This window comes from Haemaphysalis longicornis, unplaced genomic scaffold (assembly GCF_048455015.1).
Source record: "Haemaphysalis longicornis isolate Haplotype H1 unplaced genomic scaffold, Haemaphysalis longicornis Haplotype H1 scaffold_1, whole genome shotgun sequence".
In the NCBI taxonomy this organism is placed as follows: Eukaryota; Metazoa; Arthropoda; class Arachnida; order Ixodida; family Ixodidae; genus Haemaphysalis; species Haemaphysalis longicornis.
Window position 1 is genome coordinate 422,600,511 of NW_027526203.1, and position 25,366 is coordinate 422,625,876.

Below are 25,366 nucleotides of genomic sequence, written 5' to 3' on the forward strand. Positions count from 1 at the left end.
TAAGCGATTTTAGATACACCGCCTCACTGCAGACTACAATGCTAACCCAATCTCAAGCATAGTGCAAATTTAAGCCTTGTCAAACCCTTCACCCAACAGATTTCAACTGTACATCTAATAAGTGTTTAAATGATTGCTTAATGCGCTTCCCTGCGAGGTTTCGCATGTACTATGACTAACATGGGCTAAGGATGCAAATAACGCAAACATTACAAAAGAAAGACGAAGAGGAGTTTGTGGCAGATTCAATCTGATACACGTGTTGCCACAGATGGCAGCACTATGCACTTAGTCCCACATGCTAGTTTATCCCAACCATCCAAAGAAAAGACAAGAAAAGAAGAGAATGAGTGTAGCCGTTCCGATATGTGTAGCAGCAAAACCTGCTCCTTTACCACTGGCCTCTTAAAGACAGCTGTGAAGCATCAAAAGGAGCCTAAATGAGTTCATGACAGAGTGAGTGGCGGGTATTAAAGCGAAGGAGACACACGGTGCTATAGTGGACTAGAATATTCTAGTTCACTGCAACAGTGTGTCTTTTTCGTGTTGTTGTCTCTCGTCTTGTGCAGCGCCAATCATAAAATACCAACTCGCCCAAACCACTACTCTGCTGAGCAGAGTGAGACAAGAAGAGCCTCCCCACAAGCTGACAAGAGAAGCACCAACTGAGAGAGAGAGAGAGAGAAAAAAAAAAAGTGCTATGCGGAAATGCTGTGCAATGGCCACTCTGCAGCAGCACCAACGTCTAGCACTTTCGCAACACAATCATCAAAAAAAAAAAAAAACCCTGATGCTTGATGTTTCCTGAAGTATAGTGCTAATTTTGTCTCCTGATATCATCTTAAAGGCTCATGACCTTTCATATGATATAACTGCGGAAAGCAAACTGGGGTTTAAACTGTGCTGGTTGGTAGATTAAAACTGACATTAAGCTGCATTGCAAAGTGTGGGTGCTGGCCTTGCCCCCCCCTACCCTCTTTTTTTTTGCTGCTTGCGCTGCTCGCAGTCTCTTTACTTTCCACCAACACTTCACATCAAACTGCATGAAGTAAAAAGAAAAACACTCACTTTCTTTTCGGAAGCTACTATTGTAGTCGGCAGCACGAAGCAAGCTCGAGTTTGGCAGGAAGTAAGCGTGGTCGTTTCTTGCGTAGAAGTAGCGTTTGCCACCAAATTTTCCATCTCCAGCTCCAATTGGATTATCCTAGCAGAGCAAAAAGTGAGCACCAGAGCAAGCATCTGTGTTAACAGCACATACCCCCTGCAAGCAGTGCACATTATGCAATGAAAGCGCGATGGTGTAACTGCACTAGATACTATTACTAAAAGGTGATTTCAGATAGGATTGAACAAAGAGTAGCTGGTCGACCTCTCCAATTTGAATTTTTTTTTGTATCATTGATGCATTTTTTTTTATATAAGTGTCTGAACTTGGGGTTTTTCCATTTTTTCTTCAAACTTGCGTGCCCATTGCATCTTAACCTTAATAAATATTGTTCTGAGAAGAAAAAGGACGACATTGCAAACGACGCCGAAGGAGTGGGCAGCACGCAACCTGACTGGGCGCTGTCGTGACCGCCATGTACATAGTGTAAATAGATCACTTGTCATCCTTAACCATCAAGGGAAGACAGCGCAGCTGGCACACGAACAAGAAGGAAGACGACTGGACACACCCAAACGACTGGACACAGCGCTCGTGTGCGTCTTCATCCTTCTTGTATGTGTGCCAGCTGCGCTGTCTCCCCCTGACCATGTTAAACCAGCATGCCCAAATAGACACTTTAGTGCCTTTCCTTAACCATCGTTCGTATTATCCTTGTTTTGCTGCCACGTATTAATATAATTTTATTATTTGGTGTGTTTGTTCATATGTGTAATTAGCACCCTTGGCTAAATTTTGAAGGTTGTAACTTGAGTACTTTTCGTTATATTTAGGTACAAAGTTAGAAAAAAAACTGGGCTCTGAGCCATATTTGACATTTTATTACAAAAAATTATATTTTTCATCAGCAACTAATTTTTTTAGAGAAATGTACATCATGCATAAATTAAGCATAAAATTTACCAATTGTCCCTCATGAATATTCTCATAAATAGACGTCGCTAAAGTTGGCCGAGGTGCAGGAGCACGTAGCGGCGGGGGTCTGCCTTGTTGAATTCCAAGATCTTTTTCAGTTAGGCAAAATTTTCTCCAGGGAAAATGATGGTGAACCTAGACATTAAAATTATTGGGGAATGATGTAAAAAAACTTCAAACAAATCGCAGAGCGTGACCAGTCACCCTTTGTTCGATCTCATCTGAAATCAATGTAAACATAAAAAGCACAGTGCAGTGCCTTTTCATCCCTAAAAGTGGTGGGCAACCAAAACAGCTGTTTTTGACAGTTCATAAGAGGGAAAGTGCACACTTGTTTGCATCATGGTTTACTCTTTTTGTCTGTGTGAACGTCGTGGAGAAATGTTACCTTCCATCGTGGTTACTTTTGGCACATGAGCTGATGGCTTTAGAAGGAGCAGGTAATAATAGCCCTTGTGCCCACCTATGACTACATGCTGTGTTATCTCACTTCAGCTTTTTCTGTTATTCAACTTTAAGAAAATACATTAAATTAGCTATTGATTTCTATGCCGCTCAAATCAATTGGTCTTAAAAAATCCTGCAGCCTGTTTGCATGGCTACGTGACAGCACCTCCCCACACTAAAAGTTTCCATACCTTTCCTGATATTTTTCATTTAGTATGGTCATGTTCAGCCTTACTGCTGGGCAGGCAACATCTTATCCAAGCGTAACACTCTGGAAAATGAAACTGACCCCCTACAGCAGGTCAGGGTAACTACTCCTTACCAGAAGACATTGTCACCTATGCTCTCACAAATGGTCTTTACTGGTTTGTATGAAGCGTGACAAACTTAAAAGGCTATCAAGTGTCTGCTCATTGTGCTACCCTACTTAACAGACATTACAAGGACTTCGTGAAGACTTTCAAGTGTCTCTTTTACTCTACCACAGTGCTTCAAAACTCCTTATTCGCTTTCTTTTACCCCATACCTTAGCCAAGGCCACTAGCCTCCTGTTTCAATAAAGCCTTTCATTCATTTATTCAATGTGATCTCAACAACTTATACTGAGACATTAGTGACAAAAAGCAACTTAGTTTATTAAAAGGTTCAAATCAGAGAGCATGCCAACACAACGTTTATGTAAACTGGTGCTTTCCCATTGTATGCATCTTATAGCTTCCTGTTGTAAACTTGCATATTCCCATGATATCTCTTCAGAGTTTCTCGACCTTCAGACATCGCTCAAAATGCTGATTAAGAATGATGGTGAGCCAATGAGCCTGACATTAAAAATTTCAGCCCAGCACTTATTGGCTTGATGCATTGCAATGTTTCGTACTGCTCTTGTTTCATTTAGAGGAGCACCGAAATTGTGTCTTTAGGTCTCTTTCGTTCAATGTGTCCGTACCAACCCGTAAAATGTGATGTATGGGTTACTGGTGCGCAGCATGTTGCTGATTATGAATTACGACGCCATTCATGGCATCATTTTTGGTTTCGGCCTTGAGAGGTACGGGCGCTCATGGTGCTCGTGGACAACCTGACGTCACATTTTTCTGTCCAAGCAAGCCGACATCCAAGCAAGCCGACATCTACTAACAAGGGGGCGCTGGGTATCGCCCACCGGGCACCCGGGCGCCTCTCACTTCTGGCGCCTGCCACAGACCAAGGTCCCCTGCGAAACTGATGAGGCTCTTTTCTCCTTTTTTTTTTTGTATTTTATGGGTGGTGCACCGTCTATCACTCCCGCATCCAGCCGCGCACGCGCAGCGGCTGGTTTTGGTATCATCCTCTGGGCGCTTCCCGCTTTTTGCGCCCGTGAAACTGATGTCTATCTGATTTTGATTCACTCAAAAGGTGCCGGCTTGTTACTCTCTCGTTTTTATTTAGAATTTTTCTTGTGTTACTCATGAATAAACCACATATATGTAACAACACAAACGATTTCTTTTGTTACCCTAAAAAAATTACGATAATTTTTTCTCGAAATAGATTCATCCGAAGAATTTAAATCAGCAGTAAAAAAAATCGACCCTCAAAGGGCTAAAGGCGTTTTCCCTATCACTTACCCATAACTCAAGTGGTTTCTTAATTAAGGGCCCAGTGGCAATGACCACTGCAATGGGACCCTGCAGAACTAAGCCATGGCTTCCTTTTTGAAAAGCTCATGCAAATTTTAACCATCATGATCTCAAAGTTCAAATTGAGGTGTTACGCTCCAAAGCTGCACATGGGCGTGTTGTAGTAGAAGGGAATGAATTCATTTAGATCTGGAGACCTTTAACATACACACAAATTTTGAATTTTCGTGCTTTGCCTCCATCAGAAAAACAACCACTGCAGCCGCGATACTACAGTAACTTTTGTGAAGTTCATGCGGTACTTAACTTACTGCAAAATTTATTCACAAGGATTATTTTTGGTTCCATTTAATAAACACACAAGTTTTTATCTATTTTCAACAAGATTTTACCTGTGTCCAACAAAAAAGAGAAGGGGCAAAGGGAAAAAGCTGGAAGATGAAAGTTCACTGTCACTTTGACATTCAAGTATTTGACATTGATGACGTCAATATTTTCCAAGTTCCATGGTATTCAACTTAGCAATGGCATAGCAGCTACGTAAAAAGCAACACATGTGCCCCAAAGGAAGTGCAGAAAAAAATGTCAGTGGTGCAAGGGTGCCATGAGTGCCAAGTCGGTTTAAATCAGACGTAAAACAGACAAGTTGCAGCCAATTTTAACAGCAAGGAGTGAAACATTCAGCTAGAAAGGTTCAAACTGCTAACATTATCTTCTAGAAGCTAGGAAAAAAAAATCACAAATACTTACAAATTCAACACCAACAGCCCAATTTGGTGAAACAACAGGAATCCGGCCAATCCAACGAACCCAGCCATGTTCAGGTCCGTGCTCAAACAACCATACCACACGGTCTCCCAGCGTCAGTAGAGGTCCAGTATCATCTTCACCAAGTGCTCTCCTCAAAGACATAACCTCAGAGGATTCCGCCCCTGCATCAAGTTAATAAGCATACACGTGCCATTCTGTAACATCGCCACAAAGCTACATGTGATGCCGATGCCACCACAGTAAATACGTTGGCAAGAAATATAGGGAACAACACTGTGGGCAGGGTTTGAGTGGAGAGACACCCCCGAATCAAAGTCGCCTCTATATATGGTCTTTGCATGACTGCATCTGCAAAACCTGAGAGACAGCAAAAGTAGAATGGAATGGGCATCCCCTCAACCGGATGTTAGTTGTTTTCTTAGGAGAAATTTTCTCCCTTGGGGGGCCTGCCCTAAATTATTTTGCTAAAACCTGAACTGTTCCACAACTATTGCCATCATGCCTAGCAACTCTTTGCCTGCACCTACATAAAGCCTGAAATGATGCCTAGGGACTGCATAGAAAGCCACGCACTCTGTAAGTACTTGAACCACTGGACGATATGCTACAAACACAAGAAAACTGAGCCGTAGTACCTAAACCAACTAACTTAAGAATGTGCTTTGTGTTTATTGTAATTTAATTTTTCCAACAAAAAATGTCCAGTTCGAGATCAAAACGCTTTTCCGGAACCAGCTGTATTAATAAATTGCTTAGTAACCATTGCATAGCTGATTTTTCAGCCAGAAAAATCCAAAGTCGCTGTTGCACGTTTTTTCCACATTTGTTAAATGGCATGTGGTCACTTACTACTTGCTTACGGAAAAACTGCTTTTGAGCCAGAAATCCGACTTTCTAAGAAAAGTGTGATCATAGAAAATGAGCATTGGAAATGAACTTCAGTAATTGTGAAGAAAAAAAAGTCATATTTTTAAAAATTTCGCCATGCCCTGTGCCCTTAAGACGGACAAATTTTTATGCCCTTATGAATGGATGCAATTGCTGTTAATTTATGCAGTCACATTCCCACTCCGCACGCATACACAGCTGAAACACACATTTGTAAAAGCTGAGGAAGTACAGAAATGCACCACACAGCAAATGTACTATGTATTTCCACGCTCGGCATGAATCACTGAGCTGCTAAATTTCGACCATGGGAGGTGCAGTGGTTTGTCAAGAATGTAACTGCAGGGACGTTATACCACAGGGTCAGCAGTATAAATGGTTTGGTGTTTTGGCTTTCCACGCAGCCTTATAACGTTAACCTTTTCAAGACTCTTGCGGGGACACCTAACCTTTGAACTTCTATACTTACTGACTTTGGGGTCAACATGCTTGTTTTTTACCCGTGAACATGGATCCCGTCCCTCACACCCTTGACTTTAAAAGTGGATTTTCATGTATTAGCACCATGCGCTAGAAGAAAGCACATCGATTTTTATTAGGGCACAGCTCAATTGCATGTTGCAGAATGATTTTTTTTTCAGGTTTTTCTTTTTGGGCTGCATATGTACTGCTGTTACATGCGAAACTAGCGCCGCTTTTTTCTTATGTTTATTTTTTCCCGCCAAGTTGGGCAACAGGGAAAGCCCACAAGTCGAATTTTTAGGCAGGATTTTACTTTGCGGACAGTTGACATCTCGCGGGGCGGTCCGCGGGATTGATAATCGAGAAAGCCCTTCATCGATTTTATAGTATATGAAGCTCTATGAAATGCGCACTTCCCCGTAGATCGTAGTAAAAAAAAAAAACTTTTATTATGACTTCGCCGTTTATCCCCCCACATTTCCGGGAATGGATTTCCGGGTGTTGGCGTTATTACCGGAAGTCAAAAGGGTCAAAAGTAGCGGGGCTGTTGCCGAGAGAGCGAAGGGCAGTTGAAAGGATAGCGATATTTCTGTGAGGGCCAACGTGACTGCGAGCCAATGCGACGCGATACCGATACCCTGACAAGGTTATATTCAACCTTTGCTTCCCAGTGCTAGCGCCGATGGGCTGATTCCGCAGCCCATCCCTAATGCCTAACTAATATATATTTTTTCGAACACGCTTTCATGCAATATCTCCAACAAAAAGGATTTAGCGGATCGCCAGTTCAATAGCTTTTGCGGAAGAGTAACTATATTCACCGATTTTCAGCAGGCAGGCATTGGTATCTTGCAAGTTGCTCGGGAGACCAAAATGCAGTTGCTGCGCCGTATCTCGTATCCCGTCTCCGTCTAGTGGTTCACCCGCCAAGGTCCGGTCGTTCGCCTCTTCGCACACGTTTTTTCGGTCATTTTATGCGTTCTTCAGCTTGCTGTTAGGCAGACTACCGTGCTGCTAGCTGCTTCGGTTCAACCGTCGTTTGGGGCGCTCTTCGTGGCTCTTCCTTCGGAGTATTTTTACACACGTGACGTCAGGCGCCCATGCTTTTGTTTCGGAAGTTTCGGCGGTTTTTCTTCAGCCTCATGCGTGCCTGCCCCGACTCGCGTCGTATCGTAACGGGCAAACGATCAGCACCGATGCACTTGAAGCAAGCACAGCGCCCTCGAAACAAACGCGCGGAGACTGTTACGGAATGTACGGGGAAAGGAGCTAGACATACGACCGGACCCGCTGGAACTTTATTCAGCAGCGTGCGATTTCCTCACCTGAGCGGACTAAGACGAACAAATTTTCTAAGCATTATATTATTTGCAGTATTTGTCGAATGCATCGCTAAAGATGCACGGCACGTCAAGCTACGACATAACTGTGGCAGAACTCCCAGGGAAAATAGGGAGCGCGTTTCCCTTGTGATGACTCGTTTCGCCGGTCAAAAAATGGGGATTTGTATCCGACTTCAAAAAGAACGCGCCCGCGGTATGATCTGACCGGGGCATGGACCGGGGATTAGCAAGGAAGAGGGCGCTCAAATAAAACGAAAGCGCGAATAGTAGGCAGTGAAACTAAGAAGAAATTGAGGTTATTTTGGCTTCAATTTGCGCTGTCCCGGCCGCTAGGTTAAACTAGAGCCACTAAATAAGCTCTAGGTTAAACCTTCCGGTCTTAATAAAGTTCAATGTCTGTCTGTTCGATTTGCGCTGCGCTGTGGTAGTCCACTCAGAAATCAGTGATTTTCTTTTTAATCCGTAGCGTAGCCAGGCGTAGCCGTTGTCCTTTCGATGGTCACTACTACACTGACCTAAATTTTGTAGAGTGAGAAATTATCTCTAGGACTAAATTAGGTGCTGATGTATTCTGCTTCTGCAAGAGTACAAGCAGGGCTCGCAAGCTTGGACGTTCCCTGTCTTCCCTATAGGCGGCGTAAAATCGACGCCCCACGTGACCAACCTTGACCAACCTAAAGCGCTGTTTTCGACCATCAAGCCCACCAGACGGCGCAGGCAAAATGTTACTTTTGGTATAGAATACAAAACATTCATTCCGTGACTCAAAGAGCCCACACAGTTCGCTTACAATGTGTTATTTAAAAATACTATTAACAAGTTCCGCATCAAACATCTGTTGAGCAAAAATGTACGCAACTTTTTACGAACAGCCGACTGGTGCACCACCTTGTTTCTGAATTCGCAACCACAAAGCCGCCAATTCAAATTGAAACCGCTGCAACGGCCGACCGTTTCAATGTGCGCGGAGCACCGGTTTCGTGACTGTTATTGCTGTTATGTGCTTTTGCGTCCATCAGTTGTTGAGAGGACTGGCAAAACACGAGAATTGAGTGCTTGTGGAATGACAAATGTGGGAAATTCCGCATCGGAAGGCAGCTGTCGAGGCCAGAATATTCGATTCTTCAAACAGAAGGTGAGTGTTATGCACTCCGCTAGAAAGACGGTGCAAAGGAAACCGTTGTCGCCGTCAATACTTCATTTGTGCCCTTCGTTCGAAATCTTAGCGCAAGTGAACGAGTTGTTATGGCAAAAAAAAATGTTGTCACGAAAGCGACGTACAATTGCAGCGATCGAAATGAAATGATGTCCTGGCCTCTGTAAACTTGCGGATGTCAATAAACGATTTGTTCTCACTTGCTGCTCACTGTGGTCTGTGCCAGTCGAGGCCATCTGGTCACCTGGCGTAACATCACTTCACTAGCGCGGCGCAAGTAAACACGCGACCAGCGTGCCAGCCAGGAGCCAGCAGGAGCAGCCACGGCCGGACTCGACGCCCCTTTCGCGCGCGGGAGGAGGAGAGTCGAGTCCGGCCGTGGAGCAACGAACCGGCGGCCGCCGTGCGAGGGCAGCCATGTTATTAAGGAGCTCAAGCGGCCTGTGCAAAAAGCATCCGCCATGTTTACAAAGCCGTGTTTACAGCGCCATCAAGCGGGCGTACTGGGTAGTTCACGACGCCGCCACCACAGAACAGGGAGGATTTTAGAGAAGCAAAGGTCTAGCTTTGCCTGTAGTGCCAGAAAAAGCGTAGTGGCGGCGTCGTGAACTACCCAGTACGCCCGCTTGATGGCGCTGTAAACACGGCTTTGTAAACATGGCGGATGCTTTTTGCACAGGCCGCTTGAGGTCCTTAATAACATGGCTGCCCTCGCACGGCGGCCGCCGGCTCGCTGCTCCACGGCCGGACTCGACTCTCCTCCTCCCGCGCGCGAAAGGGGCGTCGAGTCCGGCCGTGGCTGCTCCTGCTGGTTCCTGGCTGGCACGCTGGTCGCGTGTTTACTTGCGCCGCGCTAGTGAAGTGATGTTACGCCAGGTGACCAGATGGCCTCGACTGGCACAGACCACAGTGAGCAGCAAGTGAGAACAAATCGTTTATTGACATCCGCAAGTTTACAGAGGCCAGGACATCATTTCATTTCGATCGCTGCAATTGTACGTCGCTTTCATGACTTTATTTTTTTGCCATAACAACTCGTTCACTTGCGCTAAGATTTCGAACGAAGGGCACGAATGAGGTATTGACGGCGACAACGGTTTCGTTTGCAACGTCTTTCTAGCGGAGTGCATAACACTCACCTTCTGTTGGAAGAATCAAATATTCTGGCCTCGACAGCTGTCTTCCGATGCGGAATTTCCCACATTTGTCACTCAACAAGCACTCAATTACCGTGTTTTGCCAGTCCTCTCAACAGCGGATGGACGCAAAAGCACATAACAGCAATAACAGTCACGAAACTAATGCTCCGCGCACGTAGAAACGGTGGGCCGTTGCAGCGGTTTCAATTTGAATTGGCGGCTTTGTGGTTGCGAATTCAGAAACGAGGTGGTGCACCAGTCGGCTGTTCGTAAAAAGTTGCGCACATTTTTGCTCAACGGATGTTTGATGTGGAACTTGTTAATAATATTTTTAAATAACACATTGTAAGCGAACTGTGTGGGCTCTTTGACAGCTCTTTGAGTCACGGAATGAATGTTTTGTATTCTATACCAAAAGTAACCTTTCGCTTGCGTCGTCTGGTGGACTTGATGGTCGAAAACAGCGCTATAGGTTGGTCACGTGGGGCGTCGATTTTTACGCCGCCTATAGGGAAACCAGGGAACGTCCAAGCTTGCGAGCCCTGCCGCCACTACGCTTTTTCTGGCACTACAGGCAAAGCTAGACCTTTGCTTCTCTAAAATCCTCCCTGTTCTGTGGTACAAGTCAGTAACTTTTCACTACAGCGCGCCAGGTGTCTCCTGCGTGTCCCCAGCCTGGGCTTGCTGATGGCTTGCTGCACTGCAGTATAATTTTACTTTTTTGAATTCTCGTATTTGATTTTGCATGTACTTGAACACTACACCATTCTAAAAAAACCAGTAATTTAAGTAATCACAATGAGGGTGGAAGGGGGAGGGAGTGCGACTGCTGACGTCCACGCACGCGGGCCACGCGTACGGAGGTTGCTAGCAGACGACGACAACGACCTTGCCTCCAACCGCAACGCTGCAGGCCGCTAGCAGCGCGACGAACTGCAGAAAAATATGGCAGCAGGCCAGCGTGTTTAGGACCTATTGAATAGTGTTCTTCAATCGTTCATCGCCATTTTGGAACCAGATCGCTAATGAACGAGGCCCGTGCTGCGGCGATTTCGGAGAATCAATCCCAGGCTCAACCGGACGAGTCTGCGTCTTCAGTCCAGAATGTACCGGAGGTGTCGGAGGTGAGCGCTACAGCAAATAAGCATTGTACGGTTTTCTTCTAAATTTATTTTCTCAGCGATTAATGAGCTGTACGCCTTGTTGCAGACGGAATTGAGTGACATACACTCTATACTCACGACTATGGACTTCACTTCCTCGCTGCTGTCTTCAGAGACGAAGCAGTCTGCGGGCTGTGACGTTGCTCCTCCGAAAGCTAGTGCGGTTCAGTCAATGGTTGGTGTGATGACCAAGTTCACGGACCATGTTGAAACAGAGTTCCTGAGCAAGATCTTGGATGCGACATCCTCCTTGAAAGACTGTCAGGTACCGTTCGCATAGCTGACGTGCTTGCTAGCTCCAATTCACAACTCGTGCAACTCGGCCTGTGATTGCAGTGAAGTGAAGCACAAAGTGCAGTCATTATTTTTGGGCTGTTGAAATGATCGATCTCTATGTTCATGTGGAACGTGTGACCTCGCGTTCTATGGGACCAACTTGACATATATAGAAACCATGATTCTCACGCTGCTAACGCGTGTTGATTTCTGACAGCGCGGCGTATACGAGAGCGCGTGGCATCGCGTACTACCGGACCAGCTTTGCGATGTCACGCCGTAGCTCTGCGCGTGCGCAGTGCATGTACCGGTGCCCGCGATTCGACGTTCGACTTTTAACTTAAGGCACCACGTTCCCGGATTTGCGCGAGGGTGCTTTGGCACCACGCAGGTCGTCTCTTCGATTTGTCAGTCCGGAAGAGTTCGCGGGCAATCCAGGACTAAGCTTGTAGTAGGAATTATAAAAAATTAATATAAAAAGGCGGAGCTGGTCCCGGGCAGTTTTGGACAGTCTGGTGTTCATCGAGTTGGTCTTAATAATTGTAGCCAGAAGTTGGCCAGGCTTTTTTTGAGGGGTCAATAAAAAAGGCCTGCTTCTGTGAAATTAAACACTTACAAAAACCTCTGGAGCAGAGGTCCCAAGAACTAGGACGGCGCTAGACTTTCACAACTGAAGCATGGTAATTTAAGCGCCGAGCTACCAGTACAGTGCCAGGGTGCTGTGTCAGGCACATTGCTACAGTGACACCAAAACGTGAATGAAATTGTTATAAAACTTGCATGCCAAAGCTATACTAGCTGGGCTATGAGGTACATGTGTGGCATTAGAGATCCACAGAATAATTTTGAATGCCTCGGGATTTTTTGACACGCACTCAGACCTTGACACACAGGTGCTTTGGTTATTTACAAAGGCTGCAGCTTCATTGGAACCCGTAATCTTGTGCTTAGTACCACAACGCCGTAGCTATATACTCAGTACAGCAGGTGCCAAAAGAAGCGTCCTACTTGTTATTGGCTCAGGAAGCATAAGCCCGTGCATTTACCGGTTTTCCCAAGCTGGAAAGGCACCCTTGTGAAGCAGAGGATGCCGCAGACGTATCGATTCATCTCAGCTTGGAGCAGGAGTATTCGTTAATATACCCATCAAAACGGGGAACTTGACGCACCGTCCCTCTTTGTTCAGTTAACATGCTTCTGCAGTGGGTTTTGGCATGGCAGACAGGAATTCCCAACTAGAAAAGAGGCTATTTTGGTGTGGAGAATTTCACATTGCACGCACTACGCGAGTGTCGGAAGTTTTAACAGTGTCGCTGAGTTGCTCTGATGGTACATTGTGCTGAGAGTTCCTGTGCAGGGTAGGAGCATATGGGCTGTTTTCGACATAACCGGTATTATGAAAATGGTTAATAAGAGTTGGAAGTCTTGTCTGCAGCTCAGACTGGCTGTAAGATTTTTCATGTGCTCCTCGTTTACAAATGAGAGAAATTGAATGTCAGAACTGTCTGACAAATTTTTAATTAAGCCAGTCAGAATAGTCTTCTGGCCACAATCACGATTTCCCCCTTCTCTGGCTGTGTTTGAAAACAGCCCCCCTCTCCCATATCAAACACTGACTGTAAAGCCTGTAGCAATGCCCTGAACTTCTGTTCCATGCTGGAAAAGATGCAGAGTTTTGTGGCTTCAAATTGCTGAAAATGCATCGTATGGTACATCATGTGTAAATAGCGTTTTTGTTTGGCATAACTCAAGCATTAAATGAAGAAAAAAACAATTGAGCAATGTTTTTTTGTGTGTGTTTCCTTGTATGTATTTTTTTGTGTGCCGTTTGTTGTGGCACTCATGAGCCAGTGAACATCTTATTAGGGGCTAACCTATCCAAACTAACCAAATTTTATTGGTTGTCAGTAAGCTGCTCAAAGTTCTTGCTTCTTACTCAAAGTACAAAGCGTGATCAAATGTGAAACCCCTTCACATGACTTTATTCAGACAAACAAAAAGGTGTATCAGCAGGTGCGGTAGAACTAAATGAAGCAATATTACAAGGATGCAAGAGACACCAGATTTTCTTTGAAGGCGCTAAATGCACTCAGTCATAGGCCCCACTGCCTGGGCAGGTGGCAGATATTGTCTGCGAAAAAGGATGATGGTAGTGCATTAAGTTACATCCGTGATGTTTGCATAAAGCAGAATTGTAGTCTTTTTAAAAGTTTCTTTAAGGGTCCAAACAAGGGAAAGTCTCGTGGTGACCAAACACACCTTGCATTGTCATGCAACAGAATCACACCAGAAGAAACCATGCCAGGTTTAATGGCTCCATGTAGTATACTCACTGGCCGTCTTTGACATGTTTGTCACCATGGGCAGCCTGCATTCTGCAATGAATCTCGACTGGTTGATGCCCTTCAGTGGCTAGGGACAGGATCACCACCACCGGTCCACCTTGGACGGATTGCTTATCACACCAGCCATGCCTTGAATAGTGTTCAACCCCAGCCAGACAAGCGAGAACAATAAACGCTTGCTCGCTTGTACTGCGGTGTGTGCTTATCACTGAAAGTTTAACATCATCCAGCTCCTTGCGTGCCTGTTTATGTGATCTGGCAAAAACAGGTTTCATTTGATCACGCTATTCGTCTGCTCCAATTGCGTCTTGGTGCTACTCTTTTGAGGCGGCGAAGTGGCGTGCATTAAAAACGACGCACCTGGTTATTTTGCTTATGTTCAAACTCAATGCACTCTGATGGGGCCTGTCAAAGACCGTGCCAACCATTTAAAAAAAAATTTTTGAATGTGAGTGTCGCCATGCAGTCACTCCCTCTTTTTTCCTATACTCCGACCATTGCTGCTGACGCCTGCTCCGCGCGATGTTTAATTTCATCTTTTGTTGAGCCCAAGTTTACTGTATATGTGGAGAATCTTGCATTCAGCATGAGGTTCATGAAGAAATTATGCTATGAAGTCACAACTGCAAGAACCTGCTACACTTGGATTTTCACTGCACAGTAGCCTTTTTCCACTTTGGCACTGTACTGGTGGCCATGTCACCTGATGAGTGTTTGTTGTGTTTCACCTCCAGGATTTCACTGACTCTTTGAAGGCTGTAATTGCTTACCTGCTGGACCAGAATCGGTTGCTGCTGAAGTGTCTGGGTGACATTGGAACGGAGGCCGAGAAGAGAGCAGACCTGTTGCAACAGCGTCTTAGAGAGACTGCTGTCACCACACGGGTAATGCATGCTCATGCGTAAAACACCCCTTGAGGTCATTAGTGCATGCCTGCTTGTACTAAACCTTTGAGCATTGTCACCTCGAATCGCTCACTCTGTCCACTCCAGCTCTGCTGTCAGTGGGGCTCCCATTTTGTACAAGCCATTTATTATACTCACCAGGTAGGCTTGATCACGGCTTTGATGTGCACACAAAATGTCCACCTGATCACTATATCCAGCAATTTCCTCAGATCTCTGTGTGGCCTGCAGCAAAATTTCACCTCCAAATTTATTCCGAGAGTGCAGTAGGTGCTACCAAAGCAACTTGGGCACAACTGGCAGCTCTGTTTTTTTAACATAGCTCGGTAGCAGACGACACTGCCAGTGTAGTGTGCAAGCAGCCATGTAGCAGAAGTGACATCCCAGCCAGCCTGATTTACCGGCCATCCATGTGGGCAGAGAACCAGTGAGCTCCGCTCCATGCACTTTCGCAGCGTGGCTGTTCATACGCACCGAGATGTCGTGCATTCTTCGACATGAGCGGCTTGCCAGTAGGGCTTGCTTGCACCACTTATTGGGCCGGCTGCAACGCAACCTCTGCCTGGTCATAATGGCTGCACTTTTATCAGTATCATTTTCAAAATCGCCAGTTTTCGCTGGTGTCTTGCATAATTTTTAGGTGTCAAATTTTTTACCTTCCTGCCTTTTTAGCCAGATTATAGTAAATAGGGTTTTCAACAGGCTGAAATTTTTGCTCCAGTTTATCTTTAAGCACCGCTTTCTCTACACTGACCATGCACACTCAAAACTGAAAGAAATATTAGGAACTAGATTTGCCCATTTCCTCATTAAATATTCAGTGTTTAGTAGAGTTCTAGTTATTCACTTCTAGTGAAATGTAAACCTGAGCTTGGGGTTCATCGTCTGAAACAAGCATGGTTACCACTGCCACACCATTACAGAAATGAAACGCTCCGTGAGGTTTTCACTAGGTTGGATGCCTGTAGTCCAACTGCACAGTGCAACTTTGCAAAAATGCAGTTATGCTGGCATTGGTAGCTGCTGCAGCTAAAATACCAAAAATACACATAGAAAATGCACATAAACACAGTAAGATGCAAAAAAACAAAAGTAACTTGAGTGCACCATGTCATAGCGGGCGAAACTTTCAATTGTGGTGTGTCCACAACTCTACGCATCCCAGCTGCAAACACCTATACATTTTCACCTTTGTTTTTATGTGGGCTGACTCACTATTCCTGCCAAACTGCATTCCTTGACCATCCGTGTTTGTCTGCTCCCTAATATACGTTACAAGAAAATTTTGGCGAATAATTTTTTTTTTTAAATTGCAAATTTGTCTGAATACAAGAAGCATTTTTCACCAAACAATATTTTAGTGAGGTGTGAAATACCTACCTAATCTTTTGAATAAAGCAAAGTTGCCTGTTGTCTTTGTAGTGTTCTGGGCCCTGACGACTGACATGACAACATGGTGCCAGCTGATAAACGAAATGACTCTAGTCTGTTTCATTCCCAACGTAAAAGCTGTATAGCCGGTGAGAGAGGGGTCATAGATGGTACATTTAAAGGACTTGATCATTACAGTTTTTTTTGTTTGAACATAACTTAAATTTCCTTCTTTGTAAAAAATTTCAAGCGGAATATTAACTGGTTTTATAAGAATGAAAAATTGGTTGCTCTAGTGGTAATGATACGAACACGAAGTTCTTTTATAACATCCCCTTCTTCTCGAATGTGCGCGCACATACGAGCACACACACACTCGCAAATAATGCCTCGTTCCTCAGTGAGTGCAGTACTAGGTAGACACGCCGCGGTGGCTCAGTGGCTAAGGTGTTGCGCTGCTGAGCACGAGGTCGCGGGTTCGATTCCCGGCCGCCGCAGCCGCTTTTCGATGGAGGCGAAAAGCAAAAACGCCCGTGTGTACAAGATTTCGGCGCACGTTGAAGATCCCCAGGTGGTCAAAATTAATCCGGAGCCCTCCACTACGGTGTGCCTCATCGCCTCCGTTGCATCGGCACGTTAAACCCCACATCAATCAATCAGTACTAGGTAGCAATGAAGGAGTGCCCATTCTGTAATTGATTCCCATGCCTCAGTTTTAGTTTTCTGGACCGTGCACTTCAGTGCAATGTTGCGGTTGAGTTACAGGCATGAAAATGTCAGAGTCCCACGTCTCAATAGGAGACTGTTTTGCTGACTTCTCTTCCTTGCCTTTCATGCCAGGCACTGGTCAAAATTTGGTTGCCGACCTCATAGGGTTACGTGCGTGTGTGTGTGCCCTTTCATCGCAATGTCAATTTCAGTGAGTTCTTCCTTATACATGCAGCCATGCGACTAGGTTAGTGGACCCTCATGGCCTAACTCAAGCCAATTGAGAACAATACAGACAGTGGGCCAGTACAAGTGTAGATGCATTGAAAAATCACCACTAGAGGTTTTGGATGACGCTGTTAGTTTCCCATCCCTTCTGTGTTTCCAGATTTAGTGCCTGCGAATTGTCTGGAAAATTTAATTTTAGGTCAATGTGTGTTCAGGTCAAAACTTGAAAAAAAAAAAAAAATCGCCTAGAATATGTGGTACTAATTAAGACCAAGATTCACATGATGCTACTCCTAACAAGTAGCGTCAAATGTTTGTATCCATTATACGTATTTTCATGTATTGATAAGGTAAGAAGGAATGGAGTTAATAAAACATGTTGTGAGGTGACTTGGTTCAAGGGCCAGTCTTTCATTCGTTGTTTTGCAACGCTGTGCTTGAAAGCATTCAGTGTTCAGGCAGAGTACTGAATTTCATTTACGGGCTTTATTGTGTGGTTATCAAGTGCTTATTGTTTTCATCTTTGAGTTCATAAAACAATGCATTCACTTATGTTATTGGTCATTTTTAGGATGCCGTGCACAAGATCAGCGACTGGGGCGAGGTCCTGCTGGACCTGGTCAATCAGAAGTGCCTTGCTGAGCAAGCTGTCCTCGTACGTGTGTGTTCTCCTGACCTTTTTCCTTGCGCCTTTTGTCCGCCCCTTTTAGTAAAGGGCCCACGTACTGCCGACAGCCCTGCTAAAGAGACTGAAAAGGGCTTGTTGGACTCATGCCTACAGCTGCATGCACTCATATGCATCTGCTAAGCAAGAGGCAGAGGACCTACCTGTGGGTTATCGCAGTCGACATGGGGGGGAGGAAGGGAGAGGTGAAAGGTACTCTTGTGGAAAAAAAGAGAGATCCGTGGATTAGCCGGGAAAAAACTTGAAAAGTTGTGTACATACTTAATTCATGATTGCAGGGAATGTTTGAAACTCTCAAGTGTCCCATTAATTGTGACTGTCTCTTTTATAGAACTATGGTGTGCAAGCTTGTTTATGCATTTATTTATTACAATCTGCTACAGGCATTATTATGGTCTCACTTATTGGGCAAGAAACAAACATAGCGACCACAGCAATTGGTATTTGGGGCTTAGGTGTTGTGTTTATTCAACAAACCCCTTACGCCATAGAGCACAGGCGCGGAACACGATATGATATGGTCGCGGGCTCCTGTAACTGGAGCCCTGCGATTGGCGCTGCCTGTGAGAAAGTCGCCTTGAGCACACGCTGGTATGTTTAAGTGCACATCTGCTGCAGTTATGACTGTGAACTGCATTTTGGCAGAGGTGTAAGAGGAGCTGTAAGGGGCCTAAGCCTTTTTGTAGCATTCTCTTACCGTCCTCCTCCCTGCCACTCACAATATGCTTCCAGCACTTCTGTTCTTTTGCAGATTTTGTGTGTAGCTTGCATGCTAGAACAGGGAGTCCTCTGTTGGGTGTATATAACATGTCCTCATTTGGAAGGCGGCAGTAACTCTTTGGCATTGCTTGTGCATTGCTTGCAAAAGCGAATGCCTTAAATAGACCATGAAGACAGCATACAACCTTGCTTCTGTCAAAGGATTGTGATGGTGGATTAAAAAATGTGTCAAGTTTAATTCTAGCTGAATTTAGCTGGGCAAGTTAATTAGGAGTAGCATAGATAGCATAGCGATGCCTTGAGGCATTTTTGCAAACCTACTGAGAGATGCCACCGGGCTGACTAGGGATTTGCTGATGCCGTTAAAAACAAAAGCAAATTTTTTAGAATTTTAAGCTTCCATCTCTTTTAAGGTGACTGTGCTTGCATGAAATTCAAAAGGGTACTATTTTGTAAGTGGTAAGGCACTTAACAAATTACTATGATGCGAAAACTTATGGAAAGGTGACAGTAACTTTGCGGTGGAAACCCATGAAGACGAGTATGTGGGCCCATTTCTGTGCAGCTCTTGTAAGTGTGCAGACTTCAGGATCGAAAGAAATGTCGTCCCTATTTTTCTCATTGAAGCACTGAGAGTTCAGTGGTGCTTAGGTTGTCCAGTTCCAGGCGAGTATAAACATGAGCTTAAGTTTCAGCATCTGAAATAAATACGGACCGCATGGGAACACTAGTACACTGGTGAAATGCTCTGCGAGGTTTTTCAAGGTAAAATGGTGACGGCCTAATTTTCTGTTCCGTCAATACTGTATCCATTTACATGTAGTTGTCAAACTGTCCACCCATTTTTGTCTTCTTTACCTGAATACCGGGTGCGCGAGGTATTTGAGAACGCTATTCCCTAAAGCCATCGACACCAGAAGCCTCATCTTATATATCTAGGCGTACCACTTCTTGTTCGTCGACTCCTTATCAGTCATACTGCACAGTTTGTTCAAAGATGGAAGAGTGCAAGTTGAAGCAGGAAATGAAACCCCATGCAGTCCTCGCTGCCCTGGCCACGCACCACAGCGACATGGAAATATCCACCTTTCTAAAAGTAGTGAAGTCTTTCGTTCACAACGTTCGGTCAGAGCTGATGTGTTGTAGCAGTGACCTGGCATCTGTGGCGAAAACAATAAAGCACATTCAGCAGTCAGACATCATCAGAACTCTAATTTCTCCGGCGGTGGTGTTATCCGTTGTCCGCAGTGAGGGGTGACGTCGTGACGCCACACTTGTTTGCAGGACTCCGCGTTAATGCTGCCGGTTACGTGGATGTGCTTGCCAGCATTGGGAAGCCATGGGTAGAGGGTGTTTCAAAAGGAAGACCATATGTCTTTCAGCAAAAGTCAGCTCCTGCCCACACCACCTGCATCACCCAATCGTGGCTTGCTGACAACTTCTGTGACCCCGTTCCTCCCAATTTGTGGCCTCCTAGTTCTCCAGATTTAAATCCGCCTAATGACTATGTCTGGGGCGTCGTTGAAAAAGAGGCCAACAAAGGGCCGCATAATACAAAAGACTCGCTGAAGGCCGCCATTTCTCATTTAATGGCCAACATCTCTAACGACCACTTGATCCGTGCATGCGGGCATTTGCGAAGCCGAATCGAATCGCTTATTGCTGCCGATGACGGATTCATTGAGTAGTTATGGAAATAAAGCATGAGAGAAGTACTTCGCAAAGTTTGGGGAAAATATGTCTGATTCTGCTGGAGATATTCTATTGTGCCTGACGCCAATGTTCTGTTCTCAAATACCTCGTGCACCCGGTACATCATGGAGACTTTCAGTGCAAATAGGGAAGTGAGCGGATAATTCCAAATCTGTCCTCTTTAAATGCAAATTTTTCCGTTATGGAAGCTTTGTTTCCTGCCAAACAAAATTCTAGTGAGGTAGAAAAGTCCAATTTTTTTTTCACAAAGCAAGGTTGCATGTTGTCTTCATGGCCCTTTAATATGCGTTTCATGTAGCGGGAACGTTTTTTACTGCAGGTATTGTTTGAGTGAGAAAAGTATAAGGGCTGGGTGGCTCAGTGCACCTGCCCTTGATTTCATTATATCATTTGTTGCAGTCGTGCACCACTTGCTCATGAATTAATGATAAACCTGACAGTTTTGCTACTGAAACTTGTCATTTTTTTGTGCCGCTTGCTATCCAGACTGAGACTGAAAAGCAGCTCAGTTTGTCATAACATGCATCAGAGGCTTTGAAATGTGTTTAGTTTGTGGTTGTATGGTGATAGACCTTGAGTAGGCGTTGTTTAAAGTAGTAGTAGTAGTAGTAGTACTAGTATCTATTATTGGATGAGGCAACCTGCGCTCTGCATACCTGCAGGCGATTGCTCTGCCCAATCGTCCCCAATATTATATCCGAGACACGTAAAATCACCACACCTCACTTAGTCCTGTGTCACCACACCTCACTTAGTCCTGTGGACTGCAAAAATCCCAGCAGAAGATGAGACATCTCTCTTCGCACAATCCAGTGGTCCCTAGGAAAAATAATGTCCTCTGATGTAGCATGGGGCACTCCTAGCTTCTGGAGATCACGGAATAAATTTGTCCCCTCAAGGCTGGTTTTGGAGCAGTTCATAAGGTAGTGATCAATATCACCAGGCACACTGCACAAGGGGCACAAAGGGGACGAAACAACATTGATTGGTTGTTTTAAAATGTTTTGCTGTGGAGGAAGCTTCATAAAACTGGCGGTGTCTTATGCATGTGCAGGGTGCACGGTGCGTGGTCGAGGCGCTAAGCGAAGAAAACAGCCGTCTCAAGAGCCGCAACGAGAACCTTGACCATGATCTCCACTCACTGTTGTCCATCGTCAAGGTGGCTCGAACAACAGGAAACTGGGAGGTGAGCACGTATCCAGTTGGCGTTGTGCACTCAACTAGAGTCACTGAATAAGCTGCAGTCTAGGTGACTGCAGCTTATTCAGTGACTCTAAAGGAGTCACTGAGGCGGCCATTGCCTCATGAACAAGTCTTTGATGAGATTACTTATCACCTGTTGTGGTTCCTAAAGGCTGTGATTAGAAACAAAAATAAAATGCAAAACAGTGGACCAAACCGATCTTGAGCTTACTTTTTCTTAACTGATAGAGCTCCAACAATGTGTGTCACAGTGTAAGCCCACCAGGACAAGAGCTGAGTGATAAGACCAGCTGTTCCCCTTTTCATGTAACAACAGTAGACTAGTAGTTGCAGCTAATGTAAACTGCCGAGGAAATTTTGATACATTTCGAGACACAAACAGGCACACCAAGCATGTGTGCAGGAGGGGAACTGTCAGTTCGGGGTAACTTGAGCTATCCAATGAGCCAACCACAATGCAGATTATCTTTATATTAAGCTCACGTGGCCGTTTTTGCATTCACACTTTTGCATTCAGACTTGCTGTATCAGCCATCTTCTGTTCTTCGTGTTCCTCATGTCTGCCTGGTTCACTCCATGGGTTACGGAAGTTGAAAAACCAATGCACCTGACTGTTAGCTCTTCTCGGTTTGCTCTCACGCAAGAGTGTTAAAACCAGTACAATTGCACTTCTCATGGTGGCAATCAAAATTTTGTATTTTCCCCCCTGTGCACTACAAATGCACCATTCTTTTCAACCAAAAAAATGCCACTAAAATGCTCACCTGCCATGCATATGGCCCTATGCGGTGGGCAATCTTTTCTTGCCTGCAAAGCTCCCCTCTTCACTGTGGCAGAGTCTGACCATCGGGTGAACTGGCGAAGGAGGTGAAAATGGGCTGCGCGTGCAAAAAAAACTCCAGCCATAAAGAAATATAAAAGGTAGTGGCTTCGAATAGGTTTCCTATTGTGACGTTACTTCATGGGTCACAAAACCTGGTCACAAAAAAAAAAAAAAAAACACTTTTTGGACGGGTTTTTTTTAAACAAGTTGTAACTCTCAAAATGTTTGCTATCTGCATTGCTTGGATGGAGAGTTTAATGTCAACAGGGCTTGAAAAATCAATTGCATAACGTTTTTGTTAAAAAATTGTTCATGTTTAAACGGTGTTCTGTATTGGGACTTCAGTATTAATTTTCTTGAAAGTTGTGTGAAGGCACTGCGACGAGGGTACAAACATTTGTATCGGCTTGAAGGCATTTGAGAGCCTCAGTTGTCCTCTGCGATGATCATTCAGCTCAAAGCACATATGAACCGAATGCTGTTGAAAAACCCAGTGGAGCAGCAGAATATTTGCATTTGAGTCAAACGACATTTGGTTCAAACGTGTTGGAGATGCCAGTGGGGCACGAGTATTATACCCCTGTCACCCGGCAAATGTAATGTCATTCAAACTGAATGACATTAGATGTAAATGACATTCGGCTCGGCCGTGCGGGTCTACACGGCGGAACAAATGTCATTTGATTGTGATAGCGGTGACGATTAGCGAGCTTGCAAAACCGCAAAATTACATTTCAAGCGCATCTAGAATGTTTTCACACGTAATATTTAAAAAAGAAAACGTAACAAAGGAATATTTTTAAAATAAAAACAAGAAAACCACCGATTTAGGTGAAATCAGTAGACATCACAAGCTGAGACAAGTCTGCGAAAAATCCGGATTAGGGTAGCGCGTGCAGGGGACGAGATTTTTTTTTTGTTAGTACTTGAATTCTCCTGTCTAGGGACGCGCTACTGCTGTAGAGGCTACTCATTTGGCCACTAACTGAGGTCCGGGACCTCAGTTAGCCGCTAAATGTCATTCGCCTCAAATGTCATTCAGTATTCTCGTGTAGCGCCGAACTAATGACATTTAGAGGGAATGACATTTGCTGTAAATGTCATTAGATCTGCCGTGTGACAGGGGTATTACTAGACTTGCGTTGCGTTGAGCGTGCACCCTACACATGCTGCACTTTTCAGGGAGGAAAAAAAGTCAGCCTAACATTCACTATGCGTTAGTTCCGAATACTTTGAAATTTCTTAATATTGGCATTCTGATCTAAGCGAATGTCGAATAATGTTTATTCGATCAAATAGTAGAAAAAACAAGCGAATATTTACGCATGTCTAACATCAAGGCTATTTCAATTCGTAAACATAGTACTAGCTGCTAGGCCACAAAATGTGGGCTAAAGTTTTTTTTCTTTTCTTGTTCAAATATTTTTGTTGGTTCTACAACATTTTCTATTGTTTTGCTTCGAAGCTTTGTTATGCTACAGTCAATGACTGATTTTTTCAATGTCTATTTTCGTGGACTGCCCGAGAATACATCTTTGCTGAGACTCGTAGTGCTTTTTCTGCTCAATTTTTGAGCTGCGTGATGGTGTAGAAAGTTTTACGATGCTCGTCAGGTCAGGAAAATTGGTACGTAACCATATTTGAAGTGACGCATTGTCAGATGTTTACATTGTTGAAAACAATTTATTTAGCTATGTTTAGATATAGTACCTACTTCAGTATGTCCAGATACATCATTAGTTGTTACTGAAAAAAACTTTTTACTGAGACCACCTAAAGAAGGTTTTATTTCTGTGAAACAGTTTAAAAGCAGAAAGAATACTTATTAAGAGTAGGAAGAGTACTTATTAAACTTTAAGCTAAATAAAAAATTTGTGATATCAGGGTTAGGCAACTAATTTTATTTCATAGATAGTATTGATTATAATGTATCTGATTAAAAAACTGTCTAAATTATGTAATGTGTGTTATTATAACTTTGCTCAAGCAATTGTGTGTTTTTCGTACTGTTCACCCTTAGCCACAAGGCTGAACTATATATATATATTGTGGTTGGAAAGCCTTTGGATCTCATATGGTTATTTTTCCCCCTCTACACGAGGGCTGTGTGACTGTAACTTCAATCAGTTATTCTACGTAAGCATTCCACTTTTGGACAGTGCTTTACCTCAAAGCATCATACGAGTTTTTTTCATCTCTTTTTGTATTCCAGATGGATTGCGTCACCTTTTGCGACCTCTCCCCTGAGGATGTGTACGGGACCATTTGCCGCCTTTCATCCACCCAGTAGGTGCCAGTTTGGACATGTAGGAGCGTTTAGTTCTTGATGAACATCACCACCATAAATTAAGGCTCCCCATTGCACATGCAAATCATTATTTTTGTCACATGGCGAGGTTTAGCACACATATATTGGCATGGTTACAAGAATGAGAAGGGGCATTTTTGAGGTACCGCCAAAACGACGTCGTCTTTCAAATTTCCTTTGCTTCCTTGTCGAGGCCACCATGTGACTTGCATAACGCGCGAGGAATCATTATCAAGGTTAAGCACAGTCCTTATATCCGCTGGTTCTGATAAACACGGAGTAGTGCAAATATGTTTGCATGCAATATTTTGGGAAGATCGATTGAAAGAGTCTGAATAGTCTGAATCAGTCTCGACTACACCACAGCTGGGATAATGTCCCTGGCATAATTTTTCGACACGTTACGTGCCCCTCACATATTCATCTGTACGGGCATGCAGTTAGTTGTGCAGCCAAGTTTGTAGACCACTTTGGAGGCAACCAAAAAACTGATGCTGGGCCTCACACGCCATTTTTGTGGGGGAATTGATTGCAAAAATACCTTTTAACAGAAAAGGGACCCACAGCAGTGACCATGATAAAGAAAAAAAAAAAAAAAAAACTGGCCGTGTGAATGAGTTTGTTGAGTTGACATATTCCTGTTTTCCTGTCCATGTTTTCTTTCACGGTCCAGCCAAGGATGTATTTATTATCGGTCATTGGGGGCTCATAGTAGGCCTCTCCTCTCAATAGTCTTCAACTGCTCCTGTGCGAGCCTCGTCCATTCCTTACTCCTAGAGTGTCGTCTCATTTCTTTACCTCCCTCATCTTTTTGTCCCATCTCTTGGTAGCCACACGCTTACCCTCATAGTACACCTGTTGTCTATGCCGTTTATCAGATGCCGTCCTACTCAACTCTGCTTCATTCTCCCAATTTGCGCTAGAATTCACTCCACCTGTATTTGTTCGCTCCTGAATCCATGGTGCTCATTTCCTGTCCCAGTGTTGTCCCTGTCATCTTTCTGTGGCTCTCG

At 44.4% G+C, this 25,366-nt stretch overlaps 2 protein-coding genes across 3 annotated transcripts in view; one reads left to right on the forward strand and one right to left on the reverse strand.

Annotated features, from left to right (window-relative positions):
• The window catches only part of LOC144155651 (uncharacterized), a 45,181-nt gene extending 37,712 nt beyond the window's left edge, over positions 1-7,469 (reverse strand). The window contains exons 1-3 of the mRNA XM_077687230.1: positions 7,089-7,469; positions 4,897-5,078; positions 1,069-1,204 (exon numbers count right to left, since the gene is read on the reverse strand). Of these exons, the coding sequence (XP_077543356.1) occupies positions 1,069-1,204; positions 4,897-5,058 (298 nt within the window). The 5' untranslated portion in view covers positions 5,059-5,078; positions 7,089-7,469. The remainder of the gene's footprint in view (positions 1-1,068; positions 1,205-4,896; positions 5,079-7,088) is intronic.
• A 3,063-nt stretch (positions 7,470-10,532) lies between these two features.
• The window catches only part of LOC144155652 (uncharacterized), a 38,235-nt gene continuing 23,401 nt past the window's right edge, over positions 10,533-25,366 (forward strand). Inside the window, exons 1-6 of one of the 2 annotated variants that reach the window (XM_077687232.1) lie at positions 10,533-11,029; positions 11,115-11,333; positions 14,424-14,573; positions 17,473-17,556; positions 21,074-21,205; positions 24,258-24,331. In XM_077687232.1, coding sequence (XP_077543358.1) covers positions 10,931-11,029; positions 11,115-11,333; positions 14,424-14,573; positions 17,473-17,556; positions 21,074-21,205; positions 24,258-24,331 — 758 coding nt within the window. In that variant the 5' untranslated portion in view covers positions 10,533-10,930. The remainder of the gene's footprint in view (positions 11,030-11,114; positions 11,334-14,423; positions 14,574-17,472; positions 17,557-21,073; positions 21,206-24,257; positions 24,332-25,366) is intronic. The other variant, XM_077687231.1, reaches the window with a different exon arrangement.